The sequence below is a fragment of the Vulpes lagopus genome, chromosome 9, assembly GCF_018345385.1.
Source record: "Vulpes lagopus strain Blue_001 chromosome 9, ASM1834538v1, whole genome shotgun sequence".
NCBI classification, from domain to species: Eukaryota; Metazoa; Chordata; class Mammalia; order Carnivora; family Canidae; genus Vulpes; species Vulpes lagopus.
In genome coordinates this window covers 6694128-6714991 of record NC_054832.1, presented here as the reverse complement: position 1 = coordinate 6714991, position 20864 = coordinate 6694128, and the positions used below count along the sequence as shown (strand labels likewise).

Below are 20864 nucleotides of genomic sequence, written 5' to 3'. Positions count from 1 at the left end.
TTAGAGCACCTTTCTAGTTTTGTCCATGCCAGCTCTTCTGCTCCTCTCTTTCTTCCCTCCCCTCCCCTCTCCTCCCCATCCTTTCCCTTCCCCTTTCCCCTTACCTCCTCTCCTCTCTGTTTGCCCAGAGCCTATCACAGGGCCTGACCTTTTTTTTTTTTTTTTGGGCCTGACCTTTTAGAGACAATAAATAAACATGTGCTTCGACGTGGATGGAACTGGAGGGTATGATGCTGAGTGAAATAAGTCAATCGGAGAAGGACAAACAGTGTATGGTCTCATTCATTTGGGGAATATAAAAAATAGTGAAAGGGAATAAAGGGGAAAGGAGAAAAAATGAGTGGGAAATATCAGAAAGGGAGACAGAACATGGAAGACTCCTAACTCTGGGAAACGAACTAGGGGGGGTGGAAGGGGAGGTGGGTGGGGGTGGGGGTGACAGGCACTGAGGGGGGCACTTGACGGGATGAGCACTGGGTGTTATTCTATATGTTGGCAAATTGAACACCAATAAAAAATAAATTTAAATAAATAAATAAATAAAAATAAACACGTGGAGGGTAGCCTTTCTTACCAGCTAATTGTGTAGTTCCATGTGTCTCGTGCGTGTTGAATATACTTACTGAAGTGAAATTGAGTCTCTAGCACCAATTTTAGCAACATAACATGGCTCATTTAGTGAACTAATAAATGTGAAAGACAATACAATTTAATAAAGAAATGTTATTCTGAGAGGTGAAATGGCTGGTTTTTTATCCCCCTTCTTGTCAATATCACCTTTCTTTCGTATGCAAATTATTTAACCCTTTTGGACTTTGGTTGCTGTGAGGTGCTGATGGTACTTCACCTAGTGAAGGAGCAGGTCAGGCCAGGGTCCTAACTTCTCTTCCAACTTGAGAATTCTCTAACTGATTGTTTTCTGAAGCTGTCTTGGTTCTCACTGTCACCCTAGAGATGTTTTTTTCTAATAAGGAACTACATTTCATCAGATAGAAATCTTGATACTGAAAAGAAACTTACAGAATAAAGAAAGCAAACTAAATTTTAATGAGAGAAACAAACTAGAAGTGAAAGTGAGCGTGTGGCTCTGAGTCTCTTGAATTCTAGAACAGAAGTTTTGAAAAATGTTTTAAAAATGAGATTTCTTGGGCAGCCCTGGTGGCCCAGCGGTTTAACACCGCCTTCAGCCCAGGGTATGATCCTGGAGACCAGGGATCAAGTCCCACGTCGGGCTCCCTGAATGGAGCCTGCTTCTCCCTCTGCCTATGTCTCTGCCTCTCTCTGTCTCTCATAAATAAATAAATAAAATCTTTTTAAAAAAAAATGAGGTTTCTTTTCAAATGCATACTCATCATTCAAGATATATAAACTCGAGTTGTCTTGGAAATTTTAATCATACTATTTTCTAACTCATTTAATTATGACCGTGCTGCTCTTTCTTCATAGGGAGTGTATGTGCCATTCAGGGAGGTCCCCTGATAACTTCGTGTGTAATCACTGTAAGCTTTTGAGGCCAAGCAGATGGGTTGATCCCCTTTAAACATAAATATGGTAGGGCATTCTAGAAGTGATACAACTTCGTCAGAATGTGGAAGCTCTGCAGGTACTTGGTATGCCCTGAGGATCCAGCTGGGGTGTGTAGTGAGGGGAAAGTGGGATCATCCTGCCTCACCCACGTGGTGCAGTGCTGCGCACTTGCCAGAGGCGAGGGACGGCCAGGTGGATGAGGGGCTCTCCTGGAGCCCTGCTCTGCCCTGGGTGCATGGTGTCAGGTGTGGAGATGGAGCGTCTCAAGACACTCCCACTACAGCCCCCAAAGGCTGTTTCCTCCTAGGACATCTGCCATTTGTTAACTTAATCTGTGTGTTAAAAAGTCACAGCCAGGGGGTGCCTGGGTGGCTCAGTGGTTGAGCACCTGCCTTTGGCTCAGGGTGTGATCCCGGGGTCCTGGGATCGAGTCCTGCTTCGGGCTCCCTGCAGGGAGCCTGCTGCTCCTTCTGCCTGTGTCTCTGCTTCTCTCTCTGCATCTCTCATGAATGAATAAATAAAATCTTTAGAAAAAAATAAAAACTCACAGCCAGTTTTGAATGGGAGCGGAAATCTAAACCTTGGGTTTCACAAGCAGACAGGCCTCTCCTGTCTCTTCTCCGGCATCATGGCTCCTTCTCTCTGTGGAAGATGAAATGTGCTTTAAGAACAACACTGCTCCTCCTGTTTTCAGTGTCCTCCTCTGAAACATGGCCCTACAGGGACTGCCATTGACTCCTTTGCCAGAAGAACCAACTCTTCCAAATTTTCAGTGACTGGAAACATCCATGAAGGCCTTTAGGGAAATCCAAATATATTTTGTAAATGTACATGTAATTCTATAATGTAGATTTTGTTTAGAAGACTCAGTGAAGTCATGATCCTCTTTCTTTTGTGAGCTCACCTGGTTTTGATTATATAGTGAGTTTGGGGACTTTAATTACAGAAGGGGGTCGTACCGATGGCAAATTTTCCCAATGCAGTGACTACTGGCATAATTTTTTTGACAGTTAACTAATCTCTAAATTGTTTCAATTATCTTGTTTTCCATAGTGAGAAATTTAATTAAAACAGAGTACAGATTGTGAAAAGGTTATTTATGAAAATGCATTTTAAATGTGAATTGAAAAGCCTAGGGACACCTTTTTATTTTAGATAAAAAGATGAAGGTTCTATAATTTTTTACATCCATTTTACTAGAAGCAAGAATAAGAGCCACATGCAATTTACTTGCAATGTCTATCAGGACTGTCACAAGTTGATCTCTTTCCTAAATTGCGTGAAAGGTTGACCTATTTTGGAAACATGAAACTTTAAAAAATGATTTCAGATTTTAAATTTATGTATTTAGAGGTTGTTTTTTCTTCTCTGTACTTTAAACAGAACAACCAGAAAAGTGTTTTGTTTGAGAGCATGGAGCCCTGTGGAATGACAGTGTTGTCTCTAGGGCATGGAGAACACATTTTGTTTCTGTAATGAGTCTTGCCCGTTGCAGGGAGTGAGCGATGACGGTTGTGTCTGAGCTACCGTGATAGAGGTGTCATGTCCCTCAGGTGAAATAAGGCTGAGGCAGGGAGAGGACTTGAGAACCATTGGAATAGCCCTCTAGTGGATCCCCTACAAGAACCTGCCATCTTGGTTTTATCTCCTTGGACATTAACTAGTGTTCTTGGAGCTCAGTCCTTGCCATCAAGCAGCTCAGGGTCTAGGAAGAAACACTGCTATCATCCTCACTTTGAATCCTTCCATAATGACCTCTCTGTTTCAGGTGGTTGTTCTCTGTTGGATCCATGTATATACACCCTACTTAAGATGCTTTTCTTAGAAGAGTGTGGTCACTCCCTTTATTTATAGAATTATTTCCCTTACATTTTAAGTTATTGGTAAAAGGTACCATGCCTTTTTATCCACAGGGCCTAGCATATAGTAGGTAATTAATATTTGATTTCTTGACACAGAAAAAAAAAACATAATTTAGGATAAGAACACCTGTAATTGACTTACACACAGAATATTTCAAGAGGATCAATGAAGGAAGACTAGGTGCTTGACACAATGTGGAAAGACCTAGAGGAGACAGCAAACCAAGCAGGGAAAGGTGCTAGCAGCATAGGCAGGAAGAGCTGGAAGGCTTTCCCTGAGGTCCCAACATGCTGCTCTTCACAGGCATAGACCTCTGGGAGGGGCTGGCGTATGTGGGCATAGCCCTTAGAGGTGTGACACTACTGTCGTATTGACAAGGTTCATTATCATCTTTATGCTTTTGCTTTTATCTAGTTAGCAGAGTGTAAGGTATGTAAGCGGATGTGGAACCTTGAAAGATATTTCAGGGCTAAAGCAGTTTAAAATAAAACCACATTGTCAGATTGGGTAACACAAGAGGAAGGCCAGCTGGCCATCCAGATATGTCCTCCAAGAGCGGCATTGTCCGTCTCCTGGGGAGTTGATTACAGGATAGGGTTTGACCCTCTGTTTTATAGGGGATAAGCAATATATTTATCACCATAGTTACAAGCAAAGGCAGGAGTCAGACTGACTAGATTCAGATCTTTGCTGTCTCTTTAATTGCTGTGTAATTTTGGGTGAATTGCTTATCTGCTTTATGCCTCAGTCCTCAATTCTTAAATGGAGATATTAGTACTTATTTAACACATAGTGTTATAAAGATTAAACAAATTAACATACGGAAAGTATTTAGGGGTGCCTGGGTGGCTCAGTTGGTTAAACAGCTGGCTCTTGGTTTCGCCTCAGGTCATGATCTTCAGGTTGTAGGATGGAGCGTGGATCAAGCCCCCCACCCCCACCCCTACCACCACCGAGTTGAGGGCTCCGTGCTCAGCAGGGAGTCTGCTTGAGGAGTCTCTCTCTTCCCCCCTGCCCCTCTCCCCACTCACACACTCTCTCTCAAATAACTAAATCTTAAAAAAAAAAAAAAAGTATTTAAAATAGTGCCTGACATGTAAAAAGTGGTATATAAGTAATTTTGGTTTTGGCTCAGAAATCTAATTCTTCAGTTTACCAAGTAGCTTTGTCTCTCATGGCAGACCCTTGTTAAATGAGCCCCAGACATTAATACAGTAGCCCCTCGTTGTCTGGGCAGATCTGTTCCAGAAGCTCCAGGGCATGCCTGAAACCTCAGGTAGTGCTCAACAATATAGTCACTATGTGTTTTTCCTGTACACACGTACTCATGATAAAGTTTAATGTATGAATGAGGCACAGTAAGAGGTTAGCAGCAACAATAAGAAAATAGAACAGTTATTGCGATGTATTATAACAAAATTTATGTGAATGTGGTCTTTCTTTATCTCAAAATATCTTACTGTGCTGTGTTCACCCTTCTTCTTGTGAGGATGTGAGGTGATGGAAGGTCCATGTGACCAGATGGAGTGAGGGGAATGACGCCGGCATGTGGCGTAGCAGTTAAGCTACCGTTGACCTTCTGACAAGGGGTCACCAGGAAGACCATCTGCTTCTGGGCTGTGGTGGACTGTAGGCAACTACAAGCACAGAGAGTTAAATCTTGGTTAAGTGGGGATTACTTTATATGAAGAGCATAATATCCAGGACTGTCCACACCCAAGAAAACAGTTAAAATTAAAAAGATAATTTCCAGTTTTAACTAGAATGGGGTACAATAGGAATTCTCATCTGCTGCTGTAGGAACACAGACTGATAGAATGACTTCAGAAAAATACTTGATACCCCCTGTTAAAGCTGAACACATGCTTCCCAAAGGCCCAGTAATGCTACTCCTGGGAACTGCTCAACAGAGGAGCATACATAGGTGCATCACAAGACTGGCATGAGAGCCAAGTGGGCAAAAACTAGAAAAAAATCAAAATATCCATCAAAACAGGGGTGAATAAACAAGTTGCAATATGAAGATACAGACCAGTGCTTTCAGGCAGCAAAAGGGAACCAGCTGTTGCTACACAGGACAAGATGGACGGATTGCACAAGCACAAGCACTGTGCTGGCACTGAGTAGTGGTTACCCTGATTCCGTTTATGTAAAGCTCAACAGCAAGTTGATGGTGTTGAGAGTGAGGAAAGTGGTTATTTCTGGGGGGTGGTAGTAGCTGAGGACAGGTCCCAGGGATGCCTCCAGTGTGTGTGTGTTGGGGGGGGGGGTGTTCTGGAGCTTGATCCGAGCACTGGTTACATAGCTGTGCTTACTTGGTGAACATTTGCTGAGCAGCACACTCAGGGCTGGTACCTTTTTGTGCCTTCTTTTGTACTTGGATAAAGGGTTTTGAAATATGGCCAGTTTATTTATGAAGAAGGCCATACTAGACAGACCCGATACTCTTGTTTCTCACAGAACAGTCCATCTTCCTGCGAGCATGCCTGCCCTTAGACCAGGTGATGATCCGAAGCTTTCTCAGTCTAAAAGCTAAGCAAGGAGTAATCTTAGTCTTAACAGTATAACTCTGATAATCTGGGCTTATGTTTTCTTTGTAGAGAAACCTGTGCACTGTGCATCTGGTGTGCGTTTTTGTGGGACAGGGGTCCCTTCTTCCTGGTGACACAGAGTCACTTGGTGCCTCCCTCCTGCTGTCATTCACTGAGGGGCTGTATTCTCACTGGGAAGAGTGACCGAATGAATCCATAACTGTTGACCATTCATTATTCATCCATTCATCCAGAAAGGACTTATTGAATGCTTCCTCCTGCCAGGCACTGGAGGACAAGGGTAGCAGAAAAGGCAGGTGAAGCCCCTGTTCTCAGGGAGACTCCATTGATGAGAATCTGCCCCAGATCTTTGAGCAGAGAGCAACTAGGAGAGGTGAAACAAAAACAACAAAGAAAACATCTTTAAAAAAAAGGATTTTTGTTTTATTTTATTTTTTTATTTGAGAGAGAGAGTGCAGGAGCAGGCATGATGGGGGAGGGGCAGAGGCAGAGGGTGAAGCTGACTCCTCACTGGGCAGGGAGCCCGCTGTGGGGCTCAACCCCAGGACTCTGGGATCATGACCTGAACTGAAGGCAGGCGCTTCACTGACTGAGCCACCCAGGCGTCCCAAGAAAACATATTTGAAAGTGTAAGAGGTAACAAAGCACAACCAAAACAAAACAAATACTGTCCAGCATCTTAAAGAAAAGGGGAGCCAAAGAGGTAAGCTCAGCATTTCTCACTGGCTTTTCCCTTGGGGCAGCCTTCCTCACCTGGGCTTCCTCATCTGATTCATGGAATATAGAAAACGATGCTATGAAAGTACCGCCTTTGTTGATGCTTAGGAGAGAAGTGAATTCACTTTGTACAGAGGGGGTGCCATAGGGCATCGGGCTTCATTCTCCGGTGGAACCCTGTGAGGGCTTTTGCCAGTTCCTGAAGAAGTAGCAGAGAAGGTAGTTGAGCGTTAAAGAAATCTGGAGTTTGGAAAAGTTAAAAAAAGGTGAAGTTTAAAGCTCCCAGATTTGGTTGCAGAGGGTTGATAACCCCGCCCTAGGCTTTGCATTGGAGCTCAGAAAAGCACTCACCTAGGAAGTCCCTGTCCCTCGTGGGCCAAGGCTAAGCTGGAGTTGCTCATTGTCCTAGCCTCCCACCCAAAGCAAATAATAGATTCTCTCTGGAGAAATAACTCAGTGTAGGCTTTAAATTCTTTCTGTAATTTTTCATATGTAAATACAAGTTGAAGCCACCATAAGAAAAAACTAGAGACAGTAGATTCAAATAGCACATACAAACTTTATATGTTCTTTATGATCCAGAAACTAAAAAAGATGAGTTCAAGCAGAGAACTAGGAAATATAGAAGGTATAGGAAAATAGGAAATATAGAAATATAGAAAACAGATATTCTAGAACTATAAAATACAAAAAAAGAACTGAGTAAATGGTTTTCAGCAGATTAGATGCAGATGAGGGAAGAAATGGTGTCGAAGTCAAGTTAAATGAAGCAGGAAGACAAATCCTAGACAATACAGAAACTTTCATGAGGCACTGAAGTTTCTAGGGACCACTTCCTTTACTTCAAGCCTGGCAGGCCCCAGATGACCTGGCACCTGCCCTCCCTCTGGCTCACTCCATCTTGCTGTCTCTACCTCAGGACCTTTGTGCTTGCTGCTCCTTCTGCCTGAAATATCCCCTTCCCCCTTAAACAAATCTGCATAAATGGCTCCTTCATTCACTCTTTGTTTTTGTTTTTGTTTTCTTTTTCTTTATTTTTATTTTTTTAATAATAAATGTATTTTTTATTGGTATTCAATTTGCCAACATACAGAATAACACCCAGTGCTCATCCCGTCAAGTGCCCCCCTCAGTGCCCATCACCCATTACCCCCCTCCCCACCCTCCTCCCCTTCCACCACCCCTAGTTCGTTTCCCAGAGTTAGGAGTCTTCATGTTCTGTCTCCCTTTCTGATATTTCCTACCCATTTCTTCTCCCTTCATTCACTTTTGTATGTAGAGTCCTTGCTTAAGGCTTCTCCGCTGCCTCCCCACCTCTTCTGTGTTCATGTGGTACTGTCTTTGTGATGCTTGGTTTTCTCTGTCTGCTTTCCCAACAGAATGTCAGCCCCACGGGAACAAGGATGTGGTTTGGTTGTTCAGGACAATATCCCCAGTGCTTAGAGCAGTGCCTGGCAAGTAGTAGACATTCAACAAATGCCCACCTCCTTTGGAAATTGGAAAAATTGATGTAGAAATCTCTCGCATGATGTGCATAATGTGACCTGAATACAATTTAGTAATTCGAATCCCTTTCTTCCATCTTCATGGGATTTCTGGTTGAATTTGGTTTTCTTTAATTTTCTGTATACAGTTTTTCCTTCTCTTGTTTGTGGAATTTCTAGGTTAACCCTTTTGTTATCTGATTTTTGTTTATTGTATTTCTGAGCACCTTGTCAGATTCAAACGAATCTAATTCTGTCTCAGGTATGAACTGAGAGGAGAGATGTCATTCTGTGAATAACTGACATGACTGTGTTTTCACAAGCTGTGTTCACTTGTGGATAGAATCACAGCTGATCGGGGGCAGCCACTTTTTCATCCGAAACCACGAAACCACGGCAGTTCGTACTAGCAGTGGCTGAATGGACATGCGGACCTTGCAATTTTAGACAGTTTTAAGAATGTATCACATTTTATAAAAGTCAAATACCTGGATAGCTCTGAAATTTTCTGGCCTAATAATTTGAGAGTGTTAAAAGGGATAGATCTTTAAATAAATCCCCCTTTATTGGGCAGGTGTTGTGTCAAGCAGCTTTCATACATACTTTTTGGTTAATCCATCCACAACCATTGATGGTTTATGGATTATGCTTCCTATTTTGCAAATTATAAAATTGAGCTTTGAGGAGGTTAGGTTGATTTTCCCAAAGCCACACAGCTAGTAAGAAGCAGAGCTGGAATTTGAACACAGGCCTCAGACTCCAAAGACTGATAGGAAGAATTTGTAGGAGTCTAGAAGCTGCCTAATACATTCCTTATAGCTTCTAAACAAACACCTAGGGATGTGATTTAATTGTCTAATTAATATTTTATTTAAATGATTATGGAAAATGTTCTTATTTAGAATTATTATTAATATTGTGATTTTTATCCTTAATTATAAAACAACTTGGTTATGTGATATATTCATGGTCATTGGTGATACTTGACAAGGATATTATTTAAAACCCAGGGAAAATATATTTCTCAAGAGACTGTTTTTAGCTTAATGTTTGTTTTATAAACTCAAAATAATCATTATAAGAGTATAGACTTTTTAAAAAGATTCTATTTATTGGTGAGAGCGAGCCTGCTAGCATGAGTAGGGGGAGGGGCTTCAGGGGAAGGAGAAGCAGACTCCCTGTGAGCAGAGAGCAGATGAAGGCTCAATCCCAGGACCCTGAGATCATGACCTGACCCTTAATAGACTAAACCACCAGACACCCCAAGACTATAGATTTTAATAAATTTTAGTGTTATATTATAAATGGAAACTTTTTATATTTCAAAATGACCAAATACCACCATAATTAAAGTGAGATGTTATAGAGGGTAATTGTTTCCTTTTAAAAGGACTTAAAACTGAAACATTATTTTTAAAATAACTGTCTTTTGTAAATTCTTCTGTTTAAAATGGCTTTTCCCAGCTTAAATGTTATGCTTGATTTTACTTATGACAGAAATAGAATTAAAAATAGGTCATGCTATTTCCTTTATCCTGGAAAATCTCTTCTTTTCAAAGCAAGATTTCTTTGGTATTTGGCCATGTGTCAGTTGGAGTTTTATAGGTCGGGAATGGCAAATGAACACTGTACCTGTGTGAGAACATGTTTCTCTTTCTGTAGCTGTAGTGTCTACCAAGTGTCCAAATCACCCTCTCATTTAAATTCCACATAGACAACTTCACTGTCAAAGATAAAAACTCAGAGGTGTAGCCTGTTGAATAAGTAAGTCTTTGTTACTGAGGCAAGAATTTATATCAGTACACATTTATTTCTTGTCCTTGTTTGTTCACTGTTGTTCATAATATTCTGAGTCTCAGAGACAGAATACAGAGTTTTAAAAGAGAATTTTTTTGCTGAGGACAGGCCACATTGGTAATGTTTGACAGAAGAATTTAGGTGAGGTCTTAGTAGCAACATTTATAGTATTTTAATAAATATTACATCTGATCCTATAGTATCTCCTTAATTTGCATTCATCTTAAAGAAGCTTTTGCTGTATTTCCTGCCACTTGGTCTGTACTTAGTTCTTGTCATTTGTTCATTCAGCAAGGTCACTGTGAGCCTCCGATGTGCCAGCCATTGAGCATACATACAAAAAAGAAAAACAGGCAAGGCCAGGGCCTTCCCCTGAGGACCTTACAGACTCAAGAGTGAGATGGGAGGCAGGAGGGTAATGCCAGGTCTCTCGTATAAGCAGGTCATCAGGTATCATGGAAGCACAAATGAGGGAGTGAAATTTCAGCCTGAGGTCTTCTGGTGGGAAACCTAAAAGGTGATATCAGAGGGAACAGCAGGTACAGAGACTTTACAGCATGAAACGGTGAAGCTTCTCGAGGGTCTGCAGCGAGGTGCTACAGCTTCCCCTGCATGGTCTCTGGGTGGGATGCTGAGGCAGGCCCGCGAGAGGCTTGGCAATATGTGCTTTATTTGTTTTTACTTATTTTAAACTCAATTAGCCAACATATAATACATTTTAGTTTCAGATGTAGAGTTTGGTAGTTCATCAGCTGCATATAACCCCCGGTGCTCATCACATCCCGTGCCCTCCTTAATGCCCGTCACCTAGTTACCCCATCCCCCCACCCCTCTCCCCTCCAGCCACCCTCAGTATGTTTCCCAGAGTTAAGAATCTCACATGGCTTTATTTTGTAGGAACAGGAGCAGTGGGGAGTGGAGGTTTATAAACAGGGAAGCAACAGGTTTCGACTCACATTTTAGTGGATAATTGTGGAGGAAGGTTTAGATAAGGGAGCACCAGCACTTCCAGGGAGATGAGTTAGAGTATTGTACTAGTCCAGCTGAGAACTTCTGGATGATTGTAGCACAGCCACCATGGGAATGCAGAGATTGCAAGGAGGTCACTAAAGATTTGCTGCCAGGTGGAATGGTAGTGGGGTGGGAAAGCGAGAAGCACTGATTCTACCCAGACGAGGGTGCCTTCAGAGCTTTGTGTAGACCGTGGTTTCTTAGCATTTTATTAGGGATGTGTATCATCTGTACTGCCCTACTCACAGGTACAGGACCCTATTTTAAAAGTGCAGCAAAGGAGATAAAACATCTTTGCACTGCATTTTAATAATGTCAGGGAGCTCTCCTAAGCTTCTTCCAGAGGAAATCCATTAGGTTCTTAGAGCAAACAAGTCATAATGCCCACTTTCTTCACTTCGGGTCACCTGAGGCATGGCCCTGGAGAATGCACTGACATGCAAAGGTATGCTCAGGGCAGGAGACAGGACCAGGTGGGGGTGGATCTGGCATGCTTTTTCCTCTGCAGACACTCAGTCCAGCAGTGGAGTGAGCATCCATGTATCGAGCAGCCCTTCCTATACCCCAGGCACTGCTCTTATTCTGTGTGAAACAATAAACAAGACACAATCTGTAATGGTGGGAGAGGCCGAGAGTCATTTCCATGCAGTAATGGAGATGTGTATATCTGATCCATTGTTGGCATCACCTGGATGTGATAGACTCTGGTCTCATGGAACTGGGAGGATACAGGAGGAGAGGAGAATCCTTTGAGCCTTACAGTGAAATATTCCCCTGGCAGAGAGGCAAGCACAGAGGCTTGTCGGGAGCAGCCCACAGACTGGAAATAATTTTTGCCCTTGAGGCTCAGGACACATGGCAAAAAAATGAGGCTGACATGTTGACTGGGCCGTGTCACAAAGGAGAATGTTCTCTAGGAGAAAATACAGAAATGTGAGAAATTACACAAAGGTTTCAAGTGTAAAGAAAATCGTTCAACATGTCTGAGCACTGCCAACTGGGACATAGTGAGTTCCCCACCCCAGGTTCTGGAAGGCTTTTTAGAGTAGATTCTCTGCTTAGCTGTGTGATTGAACTAAGTCTGTGACATCTCCTCTCTACTAGATTTATGATTCTACTCAATTATGTGTTACCGTACAACAAATAATGCATTCACTATTAAAATTCCTGCTCTGGCCTCAGAAAAAAAATCCAAAGAGGAATTTCTCAAAATCAAATTAAATACATAAGAAAACAAGCAACCAGTAGTTGGGAACATTAAGAGCATTCAAGAAGAAAAAAGAGAGAGAGTGAGAGAGAGCTGCTGATTCCCAGATCTCAGTCCTCCAACAAAGAAGCCTCCTGTTGAGGGGCTCTTACGCTGCCCTTCATCATGGAAACTAACGTTGAGTCCTTTCTGATTAACCCCCCCAGTTGTTGTCTGCAATGACCTCGTCCCCTGCCTTGCAAAAGAGTAGCAGGTGATCAACAAGAATTCCCTCCACTCCCTCCTAGAAACTTACAAATGTACTTGCACCTACCCTGAGCTTTTCCTCCTTCTCTCCTGTCACACTCTTCTTCACATTTCCCGGTATTTTTCAAGTGTCCATCGAACAGACAATTTTTGTAATGGGAGGAGGTGTGCCCCCATGGCCAAGGCCACCTGTGAAATCATCATGAAAGAAATTATGTGAGAATTGCAATTTTAATCTTCTAAAATTTTCCGTGTAAGAATATGGAAGTCAATAATTCAATGACCTAAACAATTTGAAAATTCAAGTAAATTTCTAGCATTGTCATATCTGTCAGAATAATTGAACAAGGAATGAATGACATAACTGTAGAGTTAAAATAGTATAGCACTTAATGTTTTAGTTCTTTTTTTTAAAGATTTTATTTATTTATTCATGAGAGGCGCGCGCGCACACACACACACACACACACAGAGAGAGAGAGAGAGAGAGAGAGAGAGAGAGAGGCAGAGACACAGGCAGAGGGAGAAGCAGGCCCCACGCAGGGAGCCCAACCTGGGACTTGATCCTGGGTCTCCAGGATCACACCCCGAGCTGAAGGCGGCGCTAAACCGCTGAGCCACCGGGGCTGCCCAACGTTTTAGTTCTTTAAGAAAGTTCCACTCATCTACAATCTTGATTCTTTAGGCATAGAAGTAGTAAACTTCTCCACTTGGTGAAGCCACACTCTTTTCAGGCTCCTAACAAATTACTGAAGAACCACAAGCTGCACATTGCCACACTGCGCAGCAGGACGACCTCGTTGCAGGTCTGGCCCTCCAGATTCACCCTTGGTCTTCTCTGAAATTGAAGAATTTGAAACCACGAGGTGGATCTTGTCATTCAGAATTTGAGTCCATGCTCCTTAACGTGGCTATTCATGATCTGGTTCATGGGATTACTCAGTTTACTGAGTCTCCTCACTCTCTGCTCCTCCGCTTGCACCCTACAGTGTACCCACAACAAGCTGCTTGCTTCCCTGGATGCGAAGGCTGCTCAGATGTCTGTACCTCTACTGTTTTGCACCTGCTGTTCATTCTGCCTGATTTTTATTTTTAATGCATTTCAACAGCTGCTTTTGCTTTTCTCGGCTTTTGAAACTAAGTGCTAGCATTGGCACTTCTGGGAGGCTTCCCTCTCCATTCCCGCTTCCCTTTGGGCAAGTTTGTGCCACGTCAGTGCTCACCATTGCCATGGCATTTGCCATATCGCGTTACCATTATCTCTTTAATGATCTGTCATCTCCCCTGTGCCATCTCACACACCAGAGTAGACGATGATGGTCCTTTTCCATTCATCATGTCTAACAGAGTGCCAGGAACAGGGTAGGTGGCAAGTGGAAGGGTTTTGTGTTTGTATTTTTTTTTTTTCTAATTTAACTTAACATTATTTTTTCCACTAGGGACACCAGCTTCTTTTAGTTTATTAGTTCACCAGAATTACCAGTAATACCTGCATTATATGACTTATTATTCAAAACACATCAATTTTATTGTTGTTTTGAATGTATCCTATCTGACAGCTTTCTCCTTCTTGCATTGGTCATTGGAAATCACCAAATTAGTCACCTGCCTGTGGTGACTGCGAGGAACACTGTGGTTTATATACTGTGTGCTAATTGTATTCTTACATTCTTTTATTCTCCCTCTGCCCCTATTTATTGAGTATTCTTTTTATATGCTGTTCTGTCTTGTGCTCAAAGTACTGGACATGTAGCTCTTCAACAAATATTAAGTTCCTTCTTTGTGAAAGAACATTTTTTTAAAAATTAGGTGATCATGTACAAAATGTATAAGCCTTATTCCTACAGAAACAGTACCATCTCTTGGTATTGATATTTGCTTTACAAAATGAAAATCATTATAATATAACTTCCTATTTAGGTATTTGTGTTTCCTAAGCCACATAAATCGAGGTCTAATGTTTCATAGATGCTTTGTAAGAGAGAACAAACTAAGGTAATCACTTTAAAACCAGTTAGTTATTTGGCTCATACCCTTGCAGGCAGTAGCTTCTGATATTCTTCATCTGTTAGTTGTATTATTTTAGAAATCCATGTCTTCGTGGGTAATGCTTTAGGATAATAGTTATATGAGCTATCCTTCATAAAGTTCTTAATACATGTCAGGCAATTTATGGAATATGTACATATGTGTGTGTACACAATTTCTCATCCCTTCAAAAAACTTAAGGGATTCACAGTTCACAAGTAAAGAAACAGATTCTGATATATGAATGAGCCTTACTAATGAAATCATTGTTAGTAAATTATGAAAGTCCATCTAACTTCAGAACTGTTATCTTAGCCCTTGACTAAGATCTGGTGTTAATCAGTACACTGATTAACATTGGTAATACCAATCTTTCAAAATACTTAGGTGTTATTTTTAGGCTCATTTAAATATTAAGTAAATACCAATCAATCCAAAGTCGCTATGTAATTGACTAACACCAGAAACTTGGTAATAAGTTTTAGGGTAGGATTCATACTTTCATGGACATAAATGTCATTGCAATATCTTTAATTTAGTCTTATAAAATGATCATTTCTTTGGACCTTTTTGAATTCCACAATGCTTTTAAAATAACTGTAGTTGGGCAGCCCCTGTAGCTCAGTGTTTTAGCGCCACCTTTAGCCCGGGCATGATCCTGGAGACACGGTATTGAGTCCCACATCAGGCTCCCTGCATGGAGCCTGCTTCTCCCTCTGCCTGTGTCTCTGCTTCTCTCTCTCTCTCTCTCTCTCTCTCTCTCTCTCTCTCTCTCTGTCATAAATAAATAAATCTTTAAAAAAATAAAATAACTGTAGTGCACTTGTTATTACATCTGCAGAATGTCCTTGGTTTGAAGCCTATCTCCAGTAGCACCAGGAGGATGGCTTTTGCTCTTGGAGTTTTTTGTTGTTGAGTTGTAAGAGCTCTTCATATATTCTGAATATGAGACCATTATCAAATATGTGATTGGGAAATATTTTCTCCCATCCTATGGATAGTCTTTTCACTGTCTTGATAATGTACTTTGATGCATAAGTTTTTAAGTTTTAATTTTGATGAAGTCTATTTTGCCCTTATTTTCTTTGGCTGTTTGTGCTTTTGCTGGTATATCTAAGAAACTACTGACTAATCCAAAATCACAAAGATTTACACCTGTGTTGTCTTCTAAGTGTTGTGTAATTTTAGCTTGGATACATAGATGTATGATGCGTTTTGTATTAATTTTTTGTATATGGTGTAAGCTTCATTCTTTTTTATGTGGGTATCCAGTTATTCCCACACCATCTATGGAAAAGACTATTTTGTTCACCACCAAATTGTCTTGGTGCCCTGTTGGAAATGAATTAACCATAGATGTAAGGTTCTCTTGTGTTGATCTGCATCTCTACTGTTTTGATTACTTAGCTTTGTAGTAAATTTTGAATTGAGAAGATACATGATCTATCCAGGAGGAAGTTACATGTATAATTGAGAAGGATGTGTTTTCCAATCTTACTAGGTAGAGTGTCTCTTAGGTATAATTGGTTTCTTTTGTTGAAATCTTCTGTTTCATTTTTTATTTTTTAATCATTTTTTAGGTGTTCTTTTTATTATTGGAAGTGTGATATTGAAGTTCCCAACTATTCTTGAATTGTCTATTTCTTCCTGTAATTCTGTCAGTTTTTGCTACATGAATTTTGATGTCTGTTGTTATGTATGTGTACATGTATACATACATTTTTATAATTTCATCTTGATGGACTTTTTTTAATCATCATATGTGCTTTTACTCTGGTAATAAGTTTTGTCTTAAAGTCTGTCTTGTCTGATATTGATGTAACTATGGTAGTTTTCTTTGGATATATATTTCCATGGTGTCTTATGTCTTTTTTGTACCTTCTATTTCCTTTTGTTGTCAGATACTTTTTATTGCATCACTTTAACTCCATTGTCATTTCTTTTTCTTTTCTTTTCGTTTTTTTTAAGATTTCAATTGTTTATTTTAGAGCGAGTACATATGCATGAGTGGGAGAGGGGTAGAGGGGGAAAAGAGAGGGAGAGAAAATCTCAAGCAGAGCCTGATGCAGCTTCAGCCTCACAACCCTGCAATCCTGAGCTGAAACCAAGACTTGGATGTTCAACTAAGCTACCCAGGCGCCTCTCTTTTCCTGTTCTTTTTTTTTTTTTAATTATTTTCTTAGTCTGCCCTACAGATTACAATTTACTTTTTAACTTAGGTCAGTCTTTTTCATAACTTATGCCAACTTAATTTTAATAGTATACAAAAAATTTGTTTCTCTTTAGCTCTGTTCTTACCTGCCCATCTTTGTGTTGTTACTGTCATGCAAGTTGCAGCTTCATACATTGTGTGCCTATCAGCATACAATGCATGCAGTTGTTTTTTAAATCAAATAAGAGAAAAAAGGAATTACAGCAAAACATATTTATAGTTTTGTATTTCCCTAAGTAGCTGTGTCAGTGTTATTTATTTTTTTCATGTTTCACAGATTCAAGTTACTTTTTAATGACCTTTCACTTTACCTCAAGGACTCCTTTTAGTATTTCGTGTAGAACATTTCTGCTACTGATGAATTCTCAGTTTTGTTTACCCAAGGATATATTAATTTTTCTTTTTTGAAGGATAATTTTGCTGGTTATACAATTCTTAGTTGACAGTCTTTTTCTTTTAGTACTTGGAATGTGGAATCTCATTGTCTTCTGGCCTCCATGGTTTTTCTTGAGAAATTAGTTTTTGATCTTACTGAGGATCTATTGCACATGATGAGCCACTTCTCTCTTGCTGCCTTAAGATCCTCTCTTTGTCTTTGTCTTTCAATATTTTGATGAAGTTGTATGTACATGTGGGTCTCTTTGAGCTTACCCTACATGGAATTGGTTGAGCTTCTTGGATTGGAGATTAAAGGTTTTCATCAAATTTAGGAATTTTTTAGCCATTATTTCTCTATGTAATCTTTTTTTCTTCTTACTTTCCTCTTCTTCTGGGTATCTCATTATGTGTATGTTCATGTTTGATGGTATCCCACAGGTCTCTGAGACACTATTCATTTTTCCTTATCATTTTTCCTTTTGTATCTTCTTCATCAAACTGGATAATCTCAATTGATCTACCTTCAGGTTCACTTATTCTCTCTTCTGCCTAGTTGTATCTGCTGTTAAACTTCTCTGGTGTATTTTTCATTTCAGTTATTATACTTTAAAACTCAAGAATTTCTTTGGATTCTTTATTATCTTCTATATCTATATTCTCTATTTGGTAAGCCATTATTCTCATACTTTAGTTCTTTAGACACAGAATATCCCTTTAGTTTCTTGAATATATTTCAAATAATTGATTTAAAGTCTTTGTCTAGTAAGTCCAGTGTCTCAGCTTCCTCAGGGACAGTTTCTTTTGATTACTTTTTTCTTATGTATGAATCATATTTCATGTTTCTTTGTATATCACTTAATTTTTAAATTTTTTTTATTTATTCATGAGAGAGGGAGAGAGAGAGAGAGAGAGAGACAGGCAGAGGGAGAAGCAGGCCCCATGCAGGGAGCCTGATGTGGGACTCAATCCTGGGTCTCCAGGATCAGGCCCTGGATAGAAGGTGGCGCTAAACCGCTGAGCCACCCGGGCTGCCCTATCACTTAATTTTTTTAACTGGAGATATTTAATTTAACGTAGCAACTGTAGAAGTCAAATTCTCCTTCCTACTAGTATTTTTTGTTTTTTGTTTTTTTTTTCATATTTAGTGACTTTTCCAAACTAATATTGTAAAGTTTATTATGTGTTGTCACGAACATGTGTCTGCTGTTACCTTAGTGGTCAGCTAATGATTGGGCAGAGATTTTATTGAATGCCTGGAAACTAAGTCCTTATCATATTGGAACAAGTCGTTAAGACTCAGCCAGTTGATTCCCAACTCTTTCCTTGGCCTTGCCTTTCCTCTTGTGTTGTACCTACAGGTCATCTTGAGGAGAGAGTTCAGGGCCTTCCCAGGTTTGCCCTGGGCATCTACCTGGTACTGTGCAGACACATAGCCTTCTAGATTCCCAGGAGTATGTCAGAGCTATTTAAAGGGCAAATGGATATCTCATCCTCCCACTTCTCTTACTGGCTTTTGATTAGACTGTTGTTTGCTCTACTGCCTCAAGCAGCTGAAATCTTACATAATTGCCTCTGATTATTTTCTTCGAATACCCCCAGGGAAAAGGCTTTTTGCACTGAATGAGCTCCAAGTCAAATGCAATCCTCTAAGAATGAGGTTTTGAAAGAGCTCCACCTTTCTCTGCTTCCTCCAGTGGCTCCCAGCCTACTGAGGTCCACTATGGTTACAGCTGTTGGTGGTCAGGGCTCCTGCAGAGCTGGGAGTGGTGGGTGGGAAAAGGACTCATTAAAACATCCCAGAGCTCACCCAAGATTCAGACAAGCTTTTAAAAATGAGTGCTCCTTAGATCTCTGCAAACCTTTTGTTAATTTTCAGCGTTTTGAAAATGTTGATTCTGACAATATTTGCCAGTTTCTTTTTGCTGTAGTAGAGAAAATTTTGAAGGTTCTTACTCATCATTTTCACTGACATCAGTTTTATATTTTTCTTTACACTATACCTCGATATATATTTAAATGTTAGCTGGATTAACAAACAGTCACTAAAAGAAGAGTGGCTCTTTTTTTCCAGAAACTTTTCTGACCTTTTTTTGTACTTCTCCTGTTTTACTTTAGGACTATGATGATGGATATGGCACTGCTTATGATGAACAGAGTTATGATTCCTATGATAACAGCTATAGCACCCCTGCCCAAAGGTAAGAGTTGATCTCTGATTACCCCGTTAACCACTTTTGCCCATCCACATATGTGTACTCTGGGAAATGGGGATAACCAGGCAGCAAGGGTAATGTGACTTGGTTTGCATTATTTTTTTGTTTTTTAATTGGAGAAGCACTCTGTCTTAACCAACTAGTACATATTATTCCCCCAAAATTTATCATAGTATTAAAGTAATGAGACTTGAAAAATAAAATTGAACATTTTTTTTTACCCTAAAAATTTAACTTAGTGTTCAATATATTCTAAGGAGGAACAGTGTCTACAAAGTCTGTGGCCATGCAAGTCCTAAGGCTCAAAATCACATCAGCAATATGTAAATATCCTACATTGTCAGTGCCTGAGATGGAAAGCCCCAGAAGTTTTGTTTGGCATTCAGATAAGGTTTCTGTTTCTTAGCAGCAGTGATCCTGTTTTCTAACAATTTCAAATTCCTATTTGTGAATAATGAGTTAGCTCCCATTCATTTTCTAAAGAGGTGTTTACCCAGAAATAAGTGTTATCAGAGGCAAAACAGAGCTTGATAGTTACCTCTTGTGATAATATACCTTGATGTTCACTGATATATGAAATCAGTGTTTATTCCTGTTCAGAGTGTTTTCCTAAATGCCTAGAAACCTCTTCCTTTATGTTCAAAATTCTAAGTGGAAGACAAAGACATATATACAAAACAAAATAGTGTCGTTATTAAGCATAAAAAAGTATGGACTGTGTGGTTGTTTTGATGAAGTATAAATTCACCTCTGAACTCATATGGTGCCAGGCAACTTTGAACCAGTAGCTACCATTATGCAGTTCTAGTACCAAGATTGACACGGTTCTTTTTGGCTCATGTCAGAATTTTTCTCATGTAACTTGTAACAATTAAGAACCTTCAGACTTGGACTCTCAATTGGTCTTTCGGAATGGAAGCCTGGCACGTTGTGTTTGTATCCTTGACAGTGATGGGACACCGTATGAGGACTGGTACTAGCTGGTGCTAGGCAGGACTTCACATACAGTATCGCATGTAAGTGTCCAGTCCACTTTATCGGGCATGTGGCGCTGTTACCCCTGTGGAGATGAAGAAAAGGAACCCAGAGCACAGGATGAAGTATTTGCCAGAAATCCCACATGGAACCTTTACTCACATGTCTAATTTGAATGGTAACAGCAGGGGTTAATGTATCTCTATTTTACAGTTGATGAGATGAGGGCCCAGAGAAGTCAATGACCAATCCAGAATGTGAGCCCAGACTTAGAAAGCTTATAGCCTTTCCACTTTAAGCTGTGATCATGGTAATAATAATGATGGTACCATTATTAATATGCTGGATCACAAGCATTCACTCCTTCCATCATTTATTCAGCCTGCACTACCAAATGTCCATCTGTGTTGGGCTCCATGCTTGATGTTTGGAATACAAAGATTATTGAGACAGAGACCCTTTCTTTGAAAAGCTCATAGGCTAGAAGGAAACATTTGCTCAAAAGCAGTGTGATATGATTATCATTGAGAGGTCTGAGGAACAATTCAGTATTTCCAGAAGAAGCCAGTGCTAAAGTCTGGCTGAGAATCCTGAGGACATTTCACTGAGTAAAGCGAAAGAGGAGTGGGAGTCACTAGGGGATGAACAGGGAAG

General features: G+C 40.3%; 1 protein-coding gene across 3 annotated transcripts in view; it reads left to right on the top strand.

Annotated features, from left to right (window-relative positions):
• Positions 1 to 20864, top strand: part of KHDRBS3 (KH RNA binding domain containing, signal transduction associated 3) — a 185017-nt gene that overhangs the window by 121180 nt on the left and 42973 nt on the right. For all 3 annotated transcript variants that reach the window (XR_005989996.1, XM_041769545.1, XM_041769546.1), the window contains exon 7: positions 19138 to 19220. Coding sequence is in view for 2 of the 3 variants with exons in the window: in XM_041769545.1 (XP_041625479.1) it covers positions 19138 to 19220 (83 nt within the window). In the remaining variant the exon portion in view is untranslated. The remainder of the gene's footprint in view (positions 1 to 19137; positions 19221 to 20864) is intronic.